This window comes from Babylonia areolata, chromosome 22 (assembly GCF_041734735.1).
Source record: "Babylonia areolata isolate BAREFJ2019XMU chromosome 22, ASM4173473v1, whole genome shotgun sequence".
Taxonomy (NCBI): domain Eukaryota; kingdom Metazoa; phylum Mollusca; class Gastropoda; order Neogastropoda; family Buccinidae; genus Babylonia; species Babylonia areolata.
In genome coordinates this window covers 23,074,335-23,093,304 of record NC_134897.1, presented here as the reverse complement: position 1 = coordinate 23,093,304, position 18,970 = coordinate 23,074,335, and the positions used below count along the sequence as shown (strand labels likewise).

Genomic DNA, 18,970 nt, shown 5'->3' with positions numbered 1-18,970 from the left:
AAAAGAAAAATAAACCCGAGGAGAGAAAAACAAAACTAACAAAAAAGATATAAAAGGGATCAGCTGAAGTTTTATTTCACAGAATACATTCAGAACTAGTACAGCAAGCTGTTGATGCATTGTAAAAATGACACAGTGAGCCTGTTGACAACCCCTGTCAGTACAGACAGACCAGCTTTACAAAACAGTCACGGGTGAGGCTCGTCCACATGTCACAGCTGCAACTTCTTAGATGGAATCGGAACCCACGGCACAGTACCTCTTTTCAGCAATCCAGGCTGAATCCCAGGATGTGTGCATATATTTGAATTTACAAAACTTAAAGATCTATGGGGGGAAAAATAAAGTCTGATAATAAAATGAAAACTTCCCCAAATTTGTTCATTTGGACAGTATTGATGTAAATTAGAGGCATCAGTGAACTGTACACAAAACATGTAGTTGAACAAGGAATGGCAGAGGGGGAGGGGGGGGGGGGGAAGAAGCAAAATGGTGATAAAAGAAAGAAAACACAGCAGTCTTCAAGGAACACCGAGACTTTTCTTACAAGTGCCCTCTGATTTCTTCTCCCAAAACAAAACAACAAAGTAACAGCAGGGAAAAGCTACTAAAAAGACAGACCACTGACTTAAGCGTTTCCACATTTTTCTGATTTCAGAAACAAAATGAACAGTATCTAACAACATTCATGACAGAGTATTTCAGGTCACATCCATGAAGTTTCTTTCGCATGTGTGTGCATCACTTGAGTATGTGCATGTGTGCCGATATGCAAGTGTTTGAAGCAAAATGATGTATTTCCTTACTATGGCAAACACAACATGATACTTAATAGTTTGACTTCAAAGTGCTTTCCTGTGACTGCAACAGCCGAGTCTTCTCTCAAACTGTTCTTCTTTGGAATGATGTGATTAAAGCTCTCATGCACCTTTGGATGAAGGTTTATCAATAAACACCGTTAAAATGCCACTGCACGTTCGCTGTTCGTTCACATCCCACTCCTGTGTCCATGTGGACTGCGCAGTGATCAGCACACAATACTTGCTGCAGGATCAGATTGCTCATGGTAGAGATGACAGTTTCAGTTAGTTTCCCAAGGAAGCATCACTGCATTCAGCAGTATAACCCAATGTGCCTAGTCAGGCCTTGAGTGCATGCATATATATTTCCAATGCAGAATTCTGCCAGACGATAATCCTCTTGTTGCAATGGGTTCTTTTTCAGTGCGCAATATTCGTGCTGCACACAGGACCTCAGTGTATCATCTCATCTGAATGACTAGACGTTCAATTTTATTTTCTGGTCAAACATGGAAAAAAGGGAAGACCGGAAATCAAACTCAGACCTTCACTGACACTCTATTGGCAGATGAACAACTTAACCATTCGGCCACCTTCCTCCTTGAGAGATGACATACAACCTGCAGTATCAACTACTGTCATAACCTTGGTCAATTTGCATGTCTTCAGTCGTACATCATTTTTGATTTCAACATTTTTTCATCAAAAAGAAACAATAACTCCACCCAACCTGAACATGGAATACAGCTATCCAACCAATATCTTTTCCCACCCGAGTTACTAGTTCATGTGAGTGGCCTTTTGTGCAATCGTCAATTATTCAAAGCGGAAGAAAAAAGTGATTGAAAAGAAACAAAAAATTAAAATTTTTCTCGTTTTACCTTACACTTCTTTATAATACTTCACGGATGATCATTACTCTCCAGAAATTTATCTTTAACTTTCTGGAATAACATTCTCTTGTTCTGTGACCGATTTTCATCTTCAAAACACATTATGAGGCTAACGTTTCCATAACACTGTACAGAACATTAATATCAAGGCACACCAAACAACTTGTGAATCACAGAATGTCAAAACAAGATTTAAAAGATCTAGCAGTGTGCATGCATGCCTGCTCCTGTGCACGCACGCATGTGCATACATACAAAACATGTATCTCCCATGCCCCTCACCAAAATGTGGAAAAGAAACCGGCACACGCCCCATAAACGTATTGGAAAAGGGCACATAAATGAGGCTGAAAAAAGGCATGTAAATACGTTACCACAGCTATGCATAAATAATAAACAGAAATGCAACAACAACAAAAACCCAACCCAGAACACCACAGCAAAGCTTCAGTAAATTACCACAGCAAATTGGAAAAGAAAAAGCCCGAAAGACAGACCATTCCACTGTACTGAGTTACTGATTTAACCCTAACTACATGTACAGCACCCCGATACTGCTGTAATAGCTTAAAAAATTGTGATCAAACCTTTTCTTATTTTTCCTTTTCCTTAGAATAAAACTCTAGTTCTTTCTGAAGTACTCTGTGTCATCAGAAACAGACTGCAATAACAGGATACCAATAACATAAACCTGTTCAGATTTACACATGCATACAAAAAATGCACAAATATACACACACTCATTCTTGACAATTATCAAGAGAAAAGACGTAACCAACAACAAGCACACCCATATAACAATGCAAGTGCAAGATTAATTTCAGTAAGATGAGAATGATTACATTCAAATCATAAATGTGAGAATAATACTTGCATAAATACTTCCACATGATTTCAACGACCGAACAACAGAAATAATCGGAAATCCAAACTGAAGTTGAAGATTCCCAACTTGTGCTTGGCCCCTCATTTGTGACTGAGAGTAACTCCATAATTCATGTAACACTTTGTTTTTTCTACCTGAGAGCTAAGGCTTGCTTTCAAAACCTACACAAACATGCGTGTCCTGATCTGCAATACATGAGCTGTGAATTCAGACATGATCATCTCATTTGTACAAAGTACTTGCTTGCTTTGGTCCCCTCCACATATCAGAAACATGTTATTGGGTTGTTGTTTTAGTAGTGTGTGTGTGTGTGTGTGTGTGTGTGTGAGTGAGTGAGTGAGTGAGTGGATGTGTGTGTTCATATGTGTGTGTGTGTGTGTGTGTGTGTGTGTGTGTGTGTGTGTTTTATAATAAATACAAATTAATATACAATCAGACATGAAACATTACCCATCTCCACTAACCCACCCATCAACCAAAAAAAACCCATAGAAGGTACATCCACATACACTAGAGTGCCACTAGCCTATGGTACTACAATGCTAACATGCAACAAATACCCAAGAACTTATGAAAGGACTACAATGCTGAGTGTTAAAATGCCCAATGACTTACAAAAATCAACTGCCTTTCATTTTTTCTCTCAAAAAATACTGATGTGACCCTCTTGAAATAACAAGATGAACCTTGTAAGTGTATGTTACTGATCTTATCCATGACTAACACAAAGCCTCCAAACACTAAGCAGGCTGACTGATCAAACCTCGCAATACAGGCATTATATAGCAAGAAAGTGAACATTCTTTTTTATAATATGATTTACATACAACCAAAGGTGGTACCAAACCTTGCAAAAAGGTGAAAAATCTGTTTTACAGATGACCCAACAAAAGCAGACATTATTCTTTACAAGTTAATGAAGTTGTTGGCACGACCACAAAGGCAATAAAAATACTGACGATGATAATGAATTCAATAATGATAATGATGGAGCTGGCAACAATGACGGAGATGATAGCAATAAACTACGACAACGATAAATATTTCATTCCTCCTTGACCTAATTCCCTCGATGCATACAGTTATTAGTTTTTATCAAAATGCATATGGACAGCAACAACAGAGTTGAAGGCCACCTTAACTCACCAAACCACACGATTCGCTAGTATTCATACATAAAATAACAGATCTTAACGTACATGTTCTAGATGACACTGTAAATTAAAAAAATTTGAACAGAATGATGATGAATCAAAGCATCTTTCTTCATGAATTGTCAACATCTGCCTGTGATTAGTCAGAGTCCTCTTCATCCTCATAATCTTCTGTGTAACGTGACGCTTGCACACCAGCTGAAAGTAAACATAGAAAGTATATAAATAAAGAAACTGATAAATGACTGTCTGGTGGGTACCACATCAACAGAAAACAATGATAATAACTGTTACTGTCATCATTACTACAATGGGGAAAAGAAGAACAGACAGAGAGAAAGCATGGGGGGGGGGGTGAGGGGGGGGAAACAGAATAACAAAGAAAGACAGAGTAAACAGTACCGTCATTACTTCCTCCTGTTTTTTCAGTTTTCTCATGGCCTGACAAAGCGCACTGTTTCACTGCTGGTCAGGCATCTGCTTAGAAGATGCGGTGTCGCGTGTACGGATTTGTCCAAATGCAGTGACGCCTCTTTGAGTGACTGAACTGAACTGAACTTTTCAGTTTTCTGTCACCCCCATGTCTCATACAGGATGTAAGTGCATGTACATATGTATGTGCTCCATATAGTTCATTAGATTGTGTTTGTGTAGTATCGGTGTTCAAGTGTGTGTGTTATCATTTTGTCTGCCTGTTTTTTCAACCCCCACCCCCACCCCTAGCCCCCCCAAAACAACAAAACTAGCAAGTTCAACTCCAGTTCAATCTTGAGGTGAATGATCCATAAATATTTCACTATTCTCATCATTCTTCAGATCATTAAAGAACATGGGGGTGGAAGAAAAGAGAACTAAAATGGCGAGGGAGACTGGGACAACAAAGAGAAGAAGAAAACAAAGAGAAAGCATGATGGAGACAGACAAAGATCCCACCTGCTTCCCTAAGCTGTGCCAACACATCTGGGTCTTTGGCAAGGTCCACAGGCAGTTTCTTCTCGTTGTTCCGGACATCCACCCTGGCCCCTGTCCGCACAGAGAAAAATCATCATCACCACCACCACCACCACCTGGGGGAACAGTCCTACGTCTGGTTCACTTCACCAACCTGCCACATGGGTCATCAAGAACAGGAAATGCAAAGCCTCCAAGACACCAATGACTAGCATCCAGACCACCACTCAAGGTCAAGTGGAGGGGAAGAAAATCAGTCCTGGCGACTGTGGAATTTCGATCGACCACCCTCAGACTCTATCACTTCCCAGTGGGACTCGTTGCCACTATGCTGCCACTCACACTCCACAGGTTAAAGAATCTGACACGTGCTTCGCTCTGGTGGCTTGTGGCATAGACGTTTTTCTTATTGTGAGTCATAAGAATTTGATGCCAGTCTTTCTTACCAGATGAGATGACACATCACAAACTATTCTGATGTACAGAACGATATATGCTATAATGATGTGTTATTTGTTTTCAATCTGCTTCTATTTTCTTGTTCTTTTATCATTTTTAGAGGTGTTGAGGGATGAAAGGGCTGGATTTAGATATTAAAAAAAAATAAATAAATAAAAATCTAAACATTCATGCAATGTTTGCTCACTCTATCACACTCCCAAAACACAGTAAGTTCAACTCTCAAAAAATAAATAAATAAATAGAATAAAGCCTCCAAGACTTGTGTGCATTTCCCATTCCATCAAACATGGGAATTATGGAACAGAAAAGAAAAAGGGCACCACAAAACAAAGTATCTCCTTGCTACAGGGATTTTTTTTTCTTTCTTTTTAATAATTATATGCAGTTAAAGATCTTGCTTACCTTCAAATTTTTTTTTTTTTTTTTTTTTTTTTTTTAATTTATGCTGTGACCATGAATAATCACCGTGCTCAATTTTTTTGTAGTTGTTGTTTGTTTTTTTTAAGGAATTGTAAAATCCAAGCTTTATCATACTTCCACATTTCCCCCTGTTACGTCACATTGTAACCTGAACATGTGACCCAAGACATCAATCTTTAATAGAGAATCTGCTCTCATCTTCAACAGTCAATGAATCAAGCTTGATGACATCTGGATGCAAAATTCAAACTCGCTTGTACCTCCAGTACATCAGGTTGCAGCAGAGTAATGATAATAATGGCAATTTCATTTTTAAAGCACCTTTCCATGTACATATGCTCAACGTGCCCTGTACAATGTAAATACCGACGTTCAAAACATGCATTCAAATGCTAAAATTAAAAAAGGGGGGGAAAAAATCAGTTTGGGCAGCCCCTTATACCCTACAACAAGCCAGTCATGCATTCTTTTCCAGCACTGTTATGAAACCATCCCCACTTGTGCACTGATTTTTTTTTTCTTTTGTCGTTCTTGTCACACCAGATTTCTCTGTGTGAAATTTTGGCTGCTCTCCCCTGACAGTGCATCACCACAGTGCAGTGGCAACCACCTTTTTTTTTTTTTTCCTCCAGTGCTCACATTCCTTCTTTTTTCCTCCAGTCACCACAGTGCAGCACCATCTTTTTGTTCTTTTCTTTTCTTTTTTTTTCTTCTTATCAGTCGGTAAGTGTATTTGTGGTTCTACTATCAAAGTGGATTTTTCTGCAGATTGTTGTTGGGGACAACCGTTTTTGTACAGACCTCTGTGTGGTGCGTGTTTACCTTTCTCCAACAACATGGGACAACAGCCTGTGGTGTGTGTTTACCTCTCTCCAACAACAAGGGATAACTGTTTTGTACAGACCTCTGTATGGTGTGTGCTTACCTTTCTCCAGTGTGAGTTTACCTTTCACCAGCAACAGGCGACAACTGTGTAAGGTGTGTGTTTACCTTTCTCAAACAACATGGGACAACCGTGTGTGACGTGTTTTTACCTTTCTCCAGCAACATGGGACAACCCTGTGTGGTGTGTGTTCACCTTTCTCCAGCAACAGGTAACCTGGTGTGTGGTGTGTGTTCACCTTTCTCCAGCAACAGGCGACAACCCTGTGTGGTGTGTGTTCACCTTTCTCCAGCAACAGGCGACAACCCTGTGTGGTGTGTGTTCACCTTTCTCCAGCAACATGGGACAACCCTGTGTGGTGTGTGTTCACCTTTCTCCAGCAACAGGCGACAACCCTGTGTGGTGTGTTCACCTTTCTCCAGCAACAGGCGACAACCCTGTGTGGTGTGTGTTTACCTTTCTCCAGCAACAGGCGACAACCCTGTGTGGTGTGTTCACCTTTCCTTCTCCGTGTTCACCTTTCTCCAGCAACAGGGGACAACCCTGTGTGGTGTGTGTTCACCTTTCTCCAGCAACAGGTGACAACCCTGTGTGGTGTGTGTTCACCTTTCTCCAGCAACAGGTGACAATCCTGTGTGGTGTGTGTTCACCTTTCTCCAGCAACAGGCGACAACCCAGTGTGGTGTGTGTTCACCTTTCTCCAGCAACAGGTGACAACCCTGTGTGATGTGTGTTCACCTTTCTCCAGCAACAGGCGACAACCCTGTGTGGTGTGTTCACCTTTCGCCAGCAACAGGCGACAACCCTGTGTGGTGTGTGTTCACCTTTCTCCAGCAACATGGGACAACCCAGTGTGGTGTGTGTTCACCTTTCTCCAGCAACATGCGACAACCCTGTGTGGTGTGTGTTCACCTTTCTCCAGCAACAGGCGACAACCCTGTGTGGTGTGTGTTCACCTTTCTCCAGCAACAGGCGACAACCCTGTGTGGTGTGTTCACCTTTCTCCAGCGTATGTTCACCTTTCTCCAGCAACATGGGACAACCCTGTGTGGTGTGTGTTCACCTTTCTCCAGCAACAGGTGACAATCCTGTGTGGTGTGTGTTCACCTTTCTCCAGCAACAGGCGACAACCATGTGTGATGTGTGTTCACCTTTCTCCAGCGTGTGTTTACCTTTCTCCCGCAGCATGGGACAACTGCATGTGGCGTGTGCTAACTTTCTCCAGCAACATGGGACATCCGTGTGTGGTGTGTATTTACCTTTCTCCAGCAACAGGTGACAACCCTGTGTGTGTTTACCATTTCTCCAACAACATGGGACATCCATGTGTTTTTACCTTTCTCCAGCAACAGGTAACAACCGTGTGTGGTGTGTGTATACATTTCTCCAACAACATGGGACATCCGAGTGTGGTGTATGTTTACCTTTCTCCAGCAACAGGTGACAACCCTGTGTGGTGTGTGTTTACCTTTCTCCAGCAACAGGCGACAACCCTGTGTGGTGTGTGTTTACATTTCTCTAACAACATGGGACATCCATGTGTGTTTACCTTTCTCCAGCAACAGGCAACAACCGTGTGTGGTGTGTGTATACATTTCTCCAACAACATGGGACATCCGAGTGTGGTGTGTGTTTACCTTTCTCCAGCAACATCTTGACAGCGGCCGCATGGTTTTTCCAGGACGCAGAGTGCAGCGCTGTATCTCCCAGCTTGTTCTGTACACCATCATCATCATCATGAGGCAACATAAAAAAAATGTGAATACTGGAGAGTGTTGAATGTTATAAGTACCATTTGCCCCAAAAAGAGAGAGAGAGAGAGAGAGAGAGAGAGTGTGTGTGTGTGTGTGTGTGTGTGTGTGTGTGTGTGTATGTGTGTTAGTGTGTGTGTGTGTGTGCATGTGTTTGTGTATGTTAGCACAACGAAAATAACTGTTCAGTCATAAGAAACAGAAAACATTCATGACAGAACATGCCCTCTCTCTCTCTCTCTTTCTCTCATTATGCAAACATTCCCCAACCAAGCCTCACAAACACATTCCTCTGGCTTTCCCTTTCTATATTATTCATACCCCTGTGTACCTTTCAGACCTTTCCTTCCTCTCTCATGCCGATGGCGGTCTGTACTGTCAACTCTTCTTCCCCTGCCCCTTATCATGCCCACCACCCCCACCCACCCTCTGCACTGTGGGACAAAGGTCAATGCATCATTTTTTTTGGGGGGGGGGGGGGGGTTCTACAAAGTGCCTTAGATTAAGTGCACACTCCCAACATTAAACTACCAATGCATTTTTTTATATTTTAGTCTACAAAGTGCCTGGGATTACAGGGCAGATTCCCAACATTTAAACGTTGTGAGGTTTTTCCTGGCCGTGAGTCAAGCGTCTGACCTGAACGTTGACTTCACACTTGGTGTCTGCCAGGAGAATCTGCATGCAGTTGACGTGGCCCCCGTGGCTGGCCCAGTGCAGCGGGGTGGACCCTGCCTTGTCCAGGCCATTCACTGACACCTGCCAACATGCTTTGTCCACATTATACATGCACGCGCACACACTTTGCATGAACACTTACATGCTTGCATACAAACATGCACGCACATATGCACACGCATGTTTGCGTCCACATGTGCTAACACAGATGTGCATAAACCAAAATATGTATTATCATTAATTTATACTGTTGCACTCTAAACATGTACATTGCGTGTGTATACATGCAAGACTGCACATGCATGTGTGGACTGTAAATGGGATGATGATCATCTTGATGGGCATTCGTAGGTGAGTGTGTGAGTTTGTGTATGGACAGATGTGTGTCTCCACATATATTTCAGTATATATGTGTGTCGTCATTCATTTAATGCCATTCACTATTGTGAATGTATGGGACTGCATGAGTACAGTTGAGCATGCATAAGCCAGCAGGTTTGTGTGTGTGTGTGTGTGTGTGTGTGTGTGTGTGTGTGTGCATGCATGTGTTTGTGTAAGTGTGTGTATATGTGCATATGTATGCACTGCTTGGATGGATGTGTGCATGCACAATGTCTTATTCTAATGACGCCACACTTCACAAGCCATTCTGGATATTAAGTCATTGGAACACAATATAATCATATAAATATGAGGTCCACAAAAAGAGAGAAAGTCCAGCCACCCACTCTATTGCTAAGGCACTCCTTCAGGAAGTCAATGTTGCCCCGTTTGGCTGCATCATGCAGAGGGTAGTCAATGGATTCCGTGTTCTCCTCCACTGTGGGCACAACAACAACCATCAACACATAATCTGAAATCAGCTCTTCCTGATCAAAATCTTCCCACAATAAACTGTCTCCTATTTATTATTCCTAACTATCTAAATGTCACTTTGACACACTTTCTCCCATTCAGATAGAAGCCTGATAACATGGAAAATGATGGACAAACATCATTACACAAAGGATGGGGAAACTATTCGCAGAAATCCAGGTTTTGTCACACAACAGAAAGACCTGGAAGACTCTGAAGAAGAGTTCTGTGCAGTGCCTCCTTTACTCTTCACAGAGTTATTGGAGATGAAGAACATAGTATAACATTCGTCCTGCTTATCTTGACATCTGAGATTTTTTTGTTCACTGACTTCTACAAAACGCCTTCAATGTGTTCGCCTGTTTTCAATGCAAGCTAAGCTCCATTTTCACAAGCAGGAACAACAGAAAAGGAAGGAATAAAATCAAAAAGAAATGACTCTTAGTCATAACTGGCTTCAAATAGAGAGATTTGGCATGTGCATGGGGTATCAAAAATGATATCAATCATCAGCTGCTCCACACCCAAAAATGGCAGTACAGCACCGTACCATAGTTGCTGGGGATAAGGCCTGTCTTGCGTCCACACTTGGCTTTCCACCAGTCTTTGTCCTTCATGTCCAGGATGTACAGGGTGTCACCTTCATCAAATGCCAGCTCATCTGCCTGTACAGACAACAACAAAAAAAATACTTCACTTCTGATTCTGTATAATATTTCACACAGTATATCATTTTTGTTCTGTATTTTTCTTCTTCTTCTTCTTCATTCGTGGGCTGCAACTGCTACATTCACTTGTATGTACACAAGTGGGCTTTTACATGTTTGACCATTTTCACCCTGCCATGTATGCAGCCATACTCCGTTTTCGGGGGTGTTCTGTATTATATATTCCACTTCCGGTTCAATACAGTATTCAACTTTTGATTCTGTTTTGATGTTTCACTTCTGACTCTGCACAGTATTTCACTTTTGATTCTCTATCATGTTTGATTCTCTATGGTGCTTCACTTCAGACTGCACAGTATTTCACTTTTGATTCCATATCTATATGATATTTCACTTCTTTTTTTTTTCTTTTTCTTTTTTTTTTTTTACAGTATTTCCACTTTTGATTCTGTTTGATATTTCACTTTCAATTCTTTTCAGCACTGTATTCAGATTCTGTATGATATTTCTCTTCCAGTTCCAAATAATGTTTCACTTTTGATTCCTTTTTTTTTTTTTTTTTTCTCGGCAGTAATATATTGATTACCATTGATGCTGACAGAGACATTAACATTCCCAGACATGATTTCATTGTGGTTTTGGTCAGTAACATTTCATATGCATGCCTGTTTTCTCTCTCTCTCTCTCTCTCTCTCTCTCTCTCTCTCTTAATCATAGGCTTCTGTATTTTCACATGTGTGCGTATGCATGATCTGAGAGATGGCAGGATGTTCTTGCCTATCAACCACCTAAGTATCTCACCCCTCCTTCTTCTCATTGGTTATGATTATATATTTGTTGAGTTGAACTTGGAGTCGCCTCTTGCTGTCCTAGTACTCCTACTCCGATTGTTGGGAGTGCCATTTTACAACCCTAGTCTGGCTGTGGGCGAGTCCTCTTACAGCCCTAGTCTGATTGTTGGGTGTGCCCTTTTACAGACCTAGTCTGGTTATTCAGTGTGCCCTCTTACAGCCCTAGTCAGGTTGTTTGGTGTGCCCTCCTTGCTGGCCGAGTTTGGTTGTTGGGTGCACCCTCTTACAACCCTATTATTTTAGGTATCCTCTTACAGCCCTACTCTGGTTCTTAAGATGTGCTCTCCATGAATGCATTTCTCTGACTCACATGGGCTAACTTCCTGAGAGTAATTTTTATAAAGCATCTTGTGATCATTTTCCTTTCTTTCATAGTTTTATTTTTCCTGTGTGTGTGTGTGTGACTTGTTCCTATATCATTTCATGTATAACTGTGAACACCTGATTCTCTCTCTCTCTCTCTCTCTCTCTCTCACACACACACACACACACACACACACACACACACACACACACACACACACACACATTATGGATTTATATCTGCAAATAAAATAAAAAGTAAACAGTACACACATAATTCATATGTAATTTAATGTGTACATTATATACGTACAGTATACATTATCATAGATACATCTTTTTGATAACTCACAAGATTACAAGTCAACTAGTGAAAATACTAGTTTGATGAGTGAGCATAGCTAATACTTGAGAAAAATCCCCACTTTATGGTTTCACATAACTGACTGAAAGCAAATTTATGCAAAATACACACATATAATATCTTACCTGCTGTGCTTCATATGTATACAGTGCTCTGACCACCTTCACATGACCTGCAAAAGAGAAATTTTCACTTTAATAGACAAGTGCTGTGTGTGTAACAAAAAGTAGCGTACTGCTGCATTACCCTATCTAGGAAATATTCATGTTGCTAAACCAGGTAATCTAACCCAAAGAAAAGCTAGGTGCCCCATGTAGCGCCGTGTATGACTTGGCAAAATACTGTTTAGGTAAGGAGCTGATCTGATTGAAAACATTTCTGTCATTTTCAAGAGGTATCGGTCCAGCGTCTGAAGTCTAATGCTCTGATGAATTCTTGATCATATACAATATAATTATATTCATTTTAAACAAAAATAATGCTACCACATCACCAATGTTGACCATCATCATATCATGACCATTAATACTTGTTTTGGAGGGACTGTTTTATTTTGTAGATTTCATCATTCCCTAACTTATAATAAGAAAACTGTACATTAATCTACCTGTGTACTCAATTGTAGCTTACTGCTGTCACAAGCTTGCAAAAAACCCTTTTCAGGCGAAATCAAAGCTATGTCACATGATTGTTCAAAAAAAAAAAAAAAAAAAAAAGATTCTACTGAATGAGCACCGTTAGCAGATTTTTCTTTTTCACTGTAAAACATTTTTGGTATCAAATTTCAAAAGTATACATTTTTCAATTTCTATATATTTCAAACTTTGTAAATATTGTGTCTGTCACCAAATGACTTGCTCTGAATCAATGTTATGTCATGTGAAATAATCACCAGTTATCCCTCCACACAACTTCAGTTCAGTTCAGTTCTGTTACTCAAAGAGGGATCACTGCATTTGGACAAATCCATATATGCTACACCACATCCACAAAGCAGATGCCTGACCAGCAGTGTAACCCAACGTGCTTAGTCAGGCCTTGGAAGAGGTGGGGGGTGCGAGGGGGTTGGGGGGGGGGGGGATGTGGGGGAGTGGGGCAGGGGGGAGCATAAACAAATAAATCGATAAATCATTAAATTAACGAATAAATAATTAAACAAATAAATAAATGAATAATAGTAAGCAGACAGATAATTAAATAAAGACAACTCATATCTGTCTGGTATCCAGATTACAGTGACTTGTGTTGCTGAAGGCAATGAAGGGGATGCCTATAACAGAACTGCAACAGGTATTTGGTTCGCTGACATGATGACATGATAGTGTGCTGAGCTGAGATTAAAAATGTTCAGAGTTTACATAACACACATACAATCTAATAACAGACACCCAAAATAAAAATTGACATTTCTGCTGCCCATTTCAACATGTTATTGTTCTGGTAGGGTCAGTATAGTGTTAGACAGCCACCTTATCAATGTGAAACATTATAACAGAGAACCCCCACTTTTTTTTAACATGATTTGCATCATACATACTACAGAAGACACCAAGATGAAATGCTGAAAACAACAGGTAAATAACAAACATAATCACATTTAATAGAATAATTAAACATAAAATAATGTCAGGGGTGAATGTTTGTGTATAATCTAATATCATTAAAACAGTAGATTCATATATATCTGGAAATGAAACTTCACTTTTTCATTTTATTCACAGCAAAAATTACTTTCTCATTTTATTCATTGCAAAAACTACAACTTGGACAAAAAGTTATGCTGGCCTGGCTTCAATACACTCAAAAGTATTCTTCTCAATATTTGTTTGAACTAAGAAGTTAACATAATCTAATATAAGTAGAGGTTTTCAATGGTTATATTCTGGGGTGATGAATATTAAAGTCCAAGCGGGTAAACTGATATTTTTGGACAACAAATCATTTTCAAATTCTAATATTAAGGAAAGTCACAATGGGTTTTAATGGGCCATAAGGCTCTCACATTCTGCCCTTAGTATTGTGCATTACCACTGTGTATTCATTAACTGACCTATAATTATCATACGGAGAGTGAGAGAGAGAGAGAGAGAGAGAGAGAGGGGGGGGGGTCTAGAATGTGAGAGAGATACTCCAGAGAGAGGAAAAAGAAAAACACATCAATGTATCATGCAGATTTTTCAGATTTTCGTAACGTTCTCGTTCCTTCCTCAAGAGATAAGTTTCTTTTTAATACATATACATAGTATACTATACAGCATGCATACACGACTGCACGTGATCGTCTGCTACGGAAAATGTGCTGTCGTCTGCATGAAAAGTGAAACTGTTCGTGTGTGCATTCATTGATAAACATTCAACATCATCAACACCATCGCTGCCGAAACATTTACCTGGCTTTGGAATAGGTGGCGGCGGTCGTGCTGGTCTTGGCGCCGTCGACATGATCCAAAATTATGCGTTGTCCGACAAGAAAAACTTTTTAAATCGTCGACAGTCGCCCGTCCTCTCTGAAACTCTCTTCAACAAGGAAGCGGATGTTTGGTAAGGAAACGGTCAGTCTGCCTCAGTGAACCACAAAGTTACTTCCCCTCCTTACAGAAAGACAACTTTTGTGCATTTAACCATGGAGTAATTGCGTTCGCTTCTCTAAATATATTGTATCAGACTGATGGTCACCTTTGACCCTTTTTTTTTTCATTTCTGTTATCTCCCCATTTGTTTCTTTTCTGTAAAATAGTTTCGCTCTTCCTCTGTGGCCGTCATCTTGTTATTGTCACGATTCATTGTTTCTCAAGACTCAGGAATGGGAATTAGAATAATGACATGTGTTAATCTTGACACTGCATAATGTACATATCCATGTGTATAAATGCATAATCATATGTGTGTCTTTCCCCCGGGTCGATATATCAAAAGAGTTCAGTGTAACTGGCAAGTGGGTGCTAAAATAACACATTACTGTGTATTTTAATTTTTATTTTTTGATACCACGCCATCCTGTTATTGCTGTGCTCCAACTAACCCCTTATGCAGTTCCAACTTCAGGCTCAACTAGTCAAATACAGCCGCCGAACACTTCATTCTCTTTGTGTGTGTGTGTGTGTGTGTGTGTGTGTGTGTGTAATTTCAAGTTGTGCCGATCTGTGCATTTGAGTTTTGACTATGGAGTGTTGTTTTCGCTATTCTTTTATATAGTGTATTGCATGCATATCAGACTGATGATTACCTTTTTGTTATTTCCCCTTAAATAATTGCTTCTTTTGTTTCAATTATTTCGCTCTTCCACTACCTGTTATATTGCCCTGCTTCATTGTTTCCCTATAACTCAAAGGAGTTAACAGGAATAAACTCGTTCATTGTCATTGTCAATGGACAGGTTAATTGCTATTTATTGTTGTTGGTTTTCTTTTTTGTTTGTTTGTTTTGTTGTTGTTTTTGTTTGTTTGTTTGTTTGTTTTTTCATTTTGTTGTTGTCGTTTTTTGTTGTTGTTGTTTTTGTTTTGTTTTTTGTTTTTGTTTTTTGTTGTTGTTGTCAGTTGTTTTTTTAAACAAAATTAACATGCAAACACGAGGTGTACACAAAATGTATCGCTCCTTCCCCTCCTGTAGACCCAGCAGCGAGTGTCGTGCGCAAAGGGGATGGGGGTAGTTGTTCAGTTTGATATAGGGTTGGTCGACAATGTGTTTGATTTTTAAAAAATATATTTGTTTATGTATTTATTTTTTGTTTTGTTCATTCATTCATTTATTTATTTATTTGTTCATCTATGTAAAGTCACTGCAAGAGGCGGATGCCTCGATCGGTTTTGATAACGCGTCAAAACCTAAAACCACACAAGTTCTGAGGGAGAGGCAGAGAGATCTAGATTGATTGACTGAATGACTGATTGATAATTCTAAGTTGATTTTCGAGGATATTGAAAAAACAATAAGCAATTGTGTGCTTTTTTTTCAGTCCAGGCCCCGTCCTATATCATTGTTGGAGCTACTGATATTCCTGCTACATACTTATACAAGGTAATATCCAAATCTAGGAAATGGAAAATTCCCTCCACCTTTTTTTAATTCCTGTCCCCACCCCAGAGCCTACCACCCTTCCACGCACACTAAGACACTCATTCGCAGAGTTCACGAACAGTTACAAAAATGCATAAAGGGCTTTCAAAACATGCACACACACACAGACAGACAGACAGAGATTCGCAATGCTCACATGCACGCATTCGACTTTACACGTTAATCTAAGATCTCATGCAGACGAGACTGTATAAAGGATCATTATAGCACTGAATTAATTGTCGCTTGACAGCTGAGCCGCTGACTCAGTGACTATTGCCGGGGTGCTGCAATTGTTCTAACAGCTAGTGTCCTCTAACAATGCACGCACTGTTCATTCAAATCCGTCTGAGATGGTCGGACTGTGAACATAAACAGTGGTGAGATCCCATAATTGAGCGTGGTACAATTCATGTGCGACCTCATCAACAAAATTATAATGGTCACGATATGAAAGCCGGATCGACTGTCAGCGGAAAGAGTACTTCAAGTTCGCTTACATTGTGTACAAGACTGATTGTGTCCACAGCCTTGGAAATAAAATAATAGAAAAGCAGGGGTTTCAGTTGGGAAGTTGGGTGGCCGGCGTACGGGGAAGGGGGTTTGGGGAGGGGGAGAAAAAAAAAAAGAAAGAAAAAAACAAGAAGAAGAAATAATACGAGCGACTTGTTGTTCATTAATTGGAGGAAGATGACAGAGTGGTTAAGATACTCATGTATGTGTCAATACATTGTGTCCCTGAAAGTCTGGCTGGGTTCGATTCCTGATTTCGTCCTTTCTTCTAAGTTTGGAAACTGATACCAAACTGATGGTCTGGTCATTTGAATGATACGATTAACGGAGGTCCCGTTGGCAACACGCACGTTGGCGCACTGAAAACAAACACAGTACGCCTACAAAAGAGTTGTCCTCGTGCAAAATTCGAAGTCCACTTGGGTAGTGATGAGATTAATGATCTGTTGGCTGTTGTCGATAAGGTCAAGTTGTTCGTGGCTGTGGTCCGTACGTGAAGGGTGGTGTAGTCGAGGCGTTGGGCCCTGAACTGAAGTCCAATCTGATAGGTACACAAATGTATTCACATGTTGTGCTGCTGGTCAGGCATCTGCCAAGCTGACGGATGTGGTGTAACGTGAATGGATTTGTTCGAACGCAAGTATGCCCCCTTGACAAACTGATGTACACCGAGTAACCGTCAGCTTCAGTTTGACCTAGCTTGACCAGAAATGACAGGAAATGCGATGTGGTGCATTATTATGAGAGCGTTCACAGTGATCTTTAGTAACCTATCACAAGTCATGTACCTAGCTGCTTAGATTAACGTATCATAATCATTGTGACGCATGTCGATCAGTTACATTTACAACATAACGCAGCAACGCATGATGTAACTAGTATTATGTGGGATATACCGCGTAATTTATAGCTGTGGTTTGATGCTCCCGATGTGACATAGCAAAATGTAACCCAAATCATACCGTTACGTGACTCACATTGTGTGTGTGTGCGTGTGCGTGTGCGTGTGTGTGTGTGCCGGAGTGTAAAGAAGGTGATGCGTGTTGCCCGGCTTAATTATCATCTTCATAAATGAGCGGTTAACATTAGATGTTATCAATAATGGGAGGCGGTCATGGAGTTAGTTATATCTGATGCTTTTGAATTATTCTCTTTTTTTTCAGTTGGCAGACGATGTAATTTTCTTTTCAGAGACAGTTTTAATGTGGGCTGTTTTCGGAGTCAGTTAAATAACTTGCATGTAGCTGCCTCAAGACGTCCGGCCTGCGCGAAATGGCTGCGTTCAGGGTAAACCGTGCACCCTCTTTTTCTGTCCGTCAGATTATGTCAACATATTCCTTACTAGATTGCATGGTGATACTTTGTCTTTGATATTTGCTGCTCTACAGCTTTGGATATTTTTTTCTATCCGCGTATTATTGATATATTGATATTATCTACCGTCTGAGTGCATTTCTTTATTCTTTTTCCTTTTCTAACATTTCTTGTTGTACTTAGGCCTGCCCAGCTTTTTGTTTACTTGGTTGCATTTATTTCATTTTACATGTGTTTACTGTTGTTCTTTTCGAATTGTTTTATTTCATGCCGTTCACAGTGTTAACAAGTAAGCACGTCAATTAAAAGTTACTTTGGACAAAACTACGTAATATATTTTTGGGAGGGTGGATATTTAGATGCAAGGGAAAGATAGGTATATAATGGTGTCACGCTATAGGGCACGAGCGCACACACACACACAAACACACACACACGCACGCGCGCACACACACACACACACGCATGCACGCACGCACGCACGCACGCACACACACACACACACACACACACACACACACACACGATAAACATAACAAACACATCCTGCGGAATACACTTTAATTTTAGAAATGCAAAAAAACATGAAAAGTAAAAAGACCCACAACCTCCAGTGTACAAATCGCATGTAAGTCAGTGTCATATTTACAATGTTGCAAACTACAAAACAAAAGCAAAAATGCGGGCAGTTACACTAATTTGCTTTAATTCAAGTCCACCAATGTCCTCAATTGCATATATTATGTGTATGTCCCCATTAGAGCAACAGCGATTTATCAGAATAAAAAAACGTTATCAGGAAAAAGGGGGGCGGAGGTGGGGGGGGGGGAGGCAATTTGGCGGAGTTGGGTTTTGGGGGGAGGTTGAAGAAGGCACAGATGGGCTGAGTGGGAGAGATTCAACTGCACCAAAATCTTATGAATCCCTTTGATGAGGACAGTAAACAGTTCAGAATACAACTGATTCCGTTCAAGCGAATAGGACGCACTAACATCTCATTATAAACCCCTTTTAAAGAGGACAGTGAACGACTAAGAATTCAATTCAGTTCAAGAGAATCTAATACACTTACATCTCATGTATTCCTTTAAAGAGGACAGTCAACAATTCAATATGTGTACAAAGTTGGTGTGTTGTTTTGTTTTTTGTTGGGGTTTTTCTTTTTCTT

General features: G+C 40.3%; 1 protein-coding gene across 1 annotated transcript; it reads right to left on the bottom strand.

The window, feature by feature from the left end:
- Nucleotides 1–586: 586 nt before the first annotated feature.
- LOC143296885 (osteoclast-stimulating factor 1-like) lies at nt 587–14,468 on the bottom strand. The gene is made up of 8 exons (XM_076608870.1): nt 14,310–14,468; nt 12,045–12,091; nt 10,284–10,398; nt 9,607–9,698; nt 8,840–8,959; nt 8,087–8,165; nt 4,667–4,756; nt 587–3,931 (listed from the first exon to the last, which is right to left on the bottom strand). Exons 1-8 carry the CDS (start codon nt 14,359–14,361, stop codon nt 3,873–3,875), a joined length of 654 nt encoding a protein of 217 aa, XP_076464985.1. The 5' UTR covers nt 14,362–14,468; the 3' UTR covers nt 587–3,872.
- Nucleotides 14,469–18,970: the final 4,502 nt, after the last annotated feature.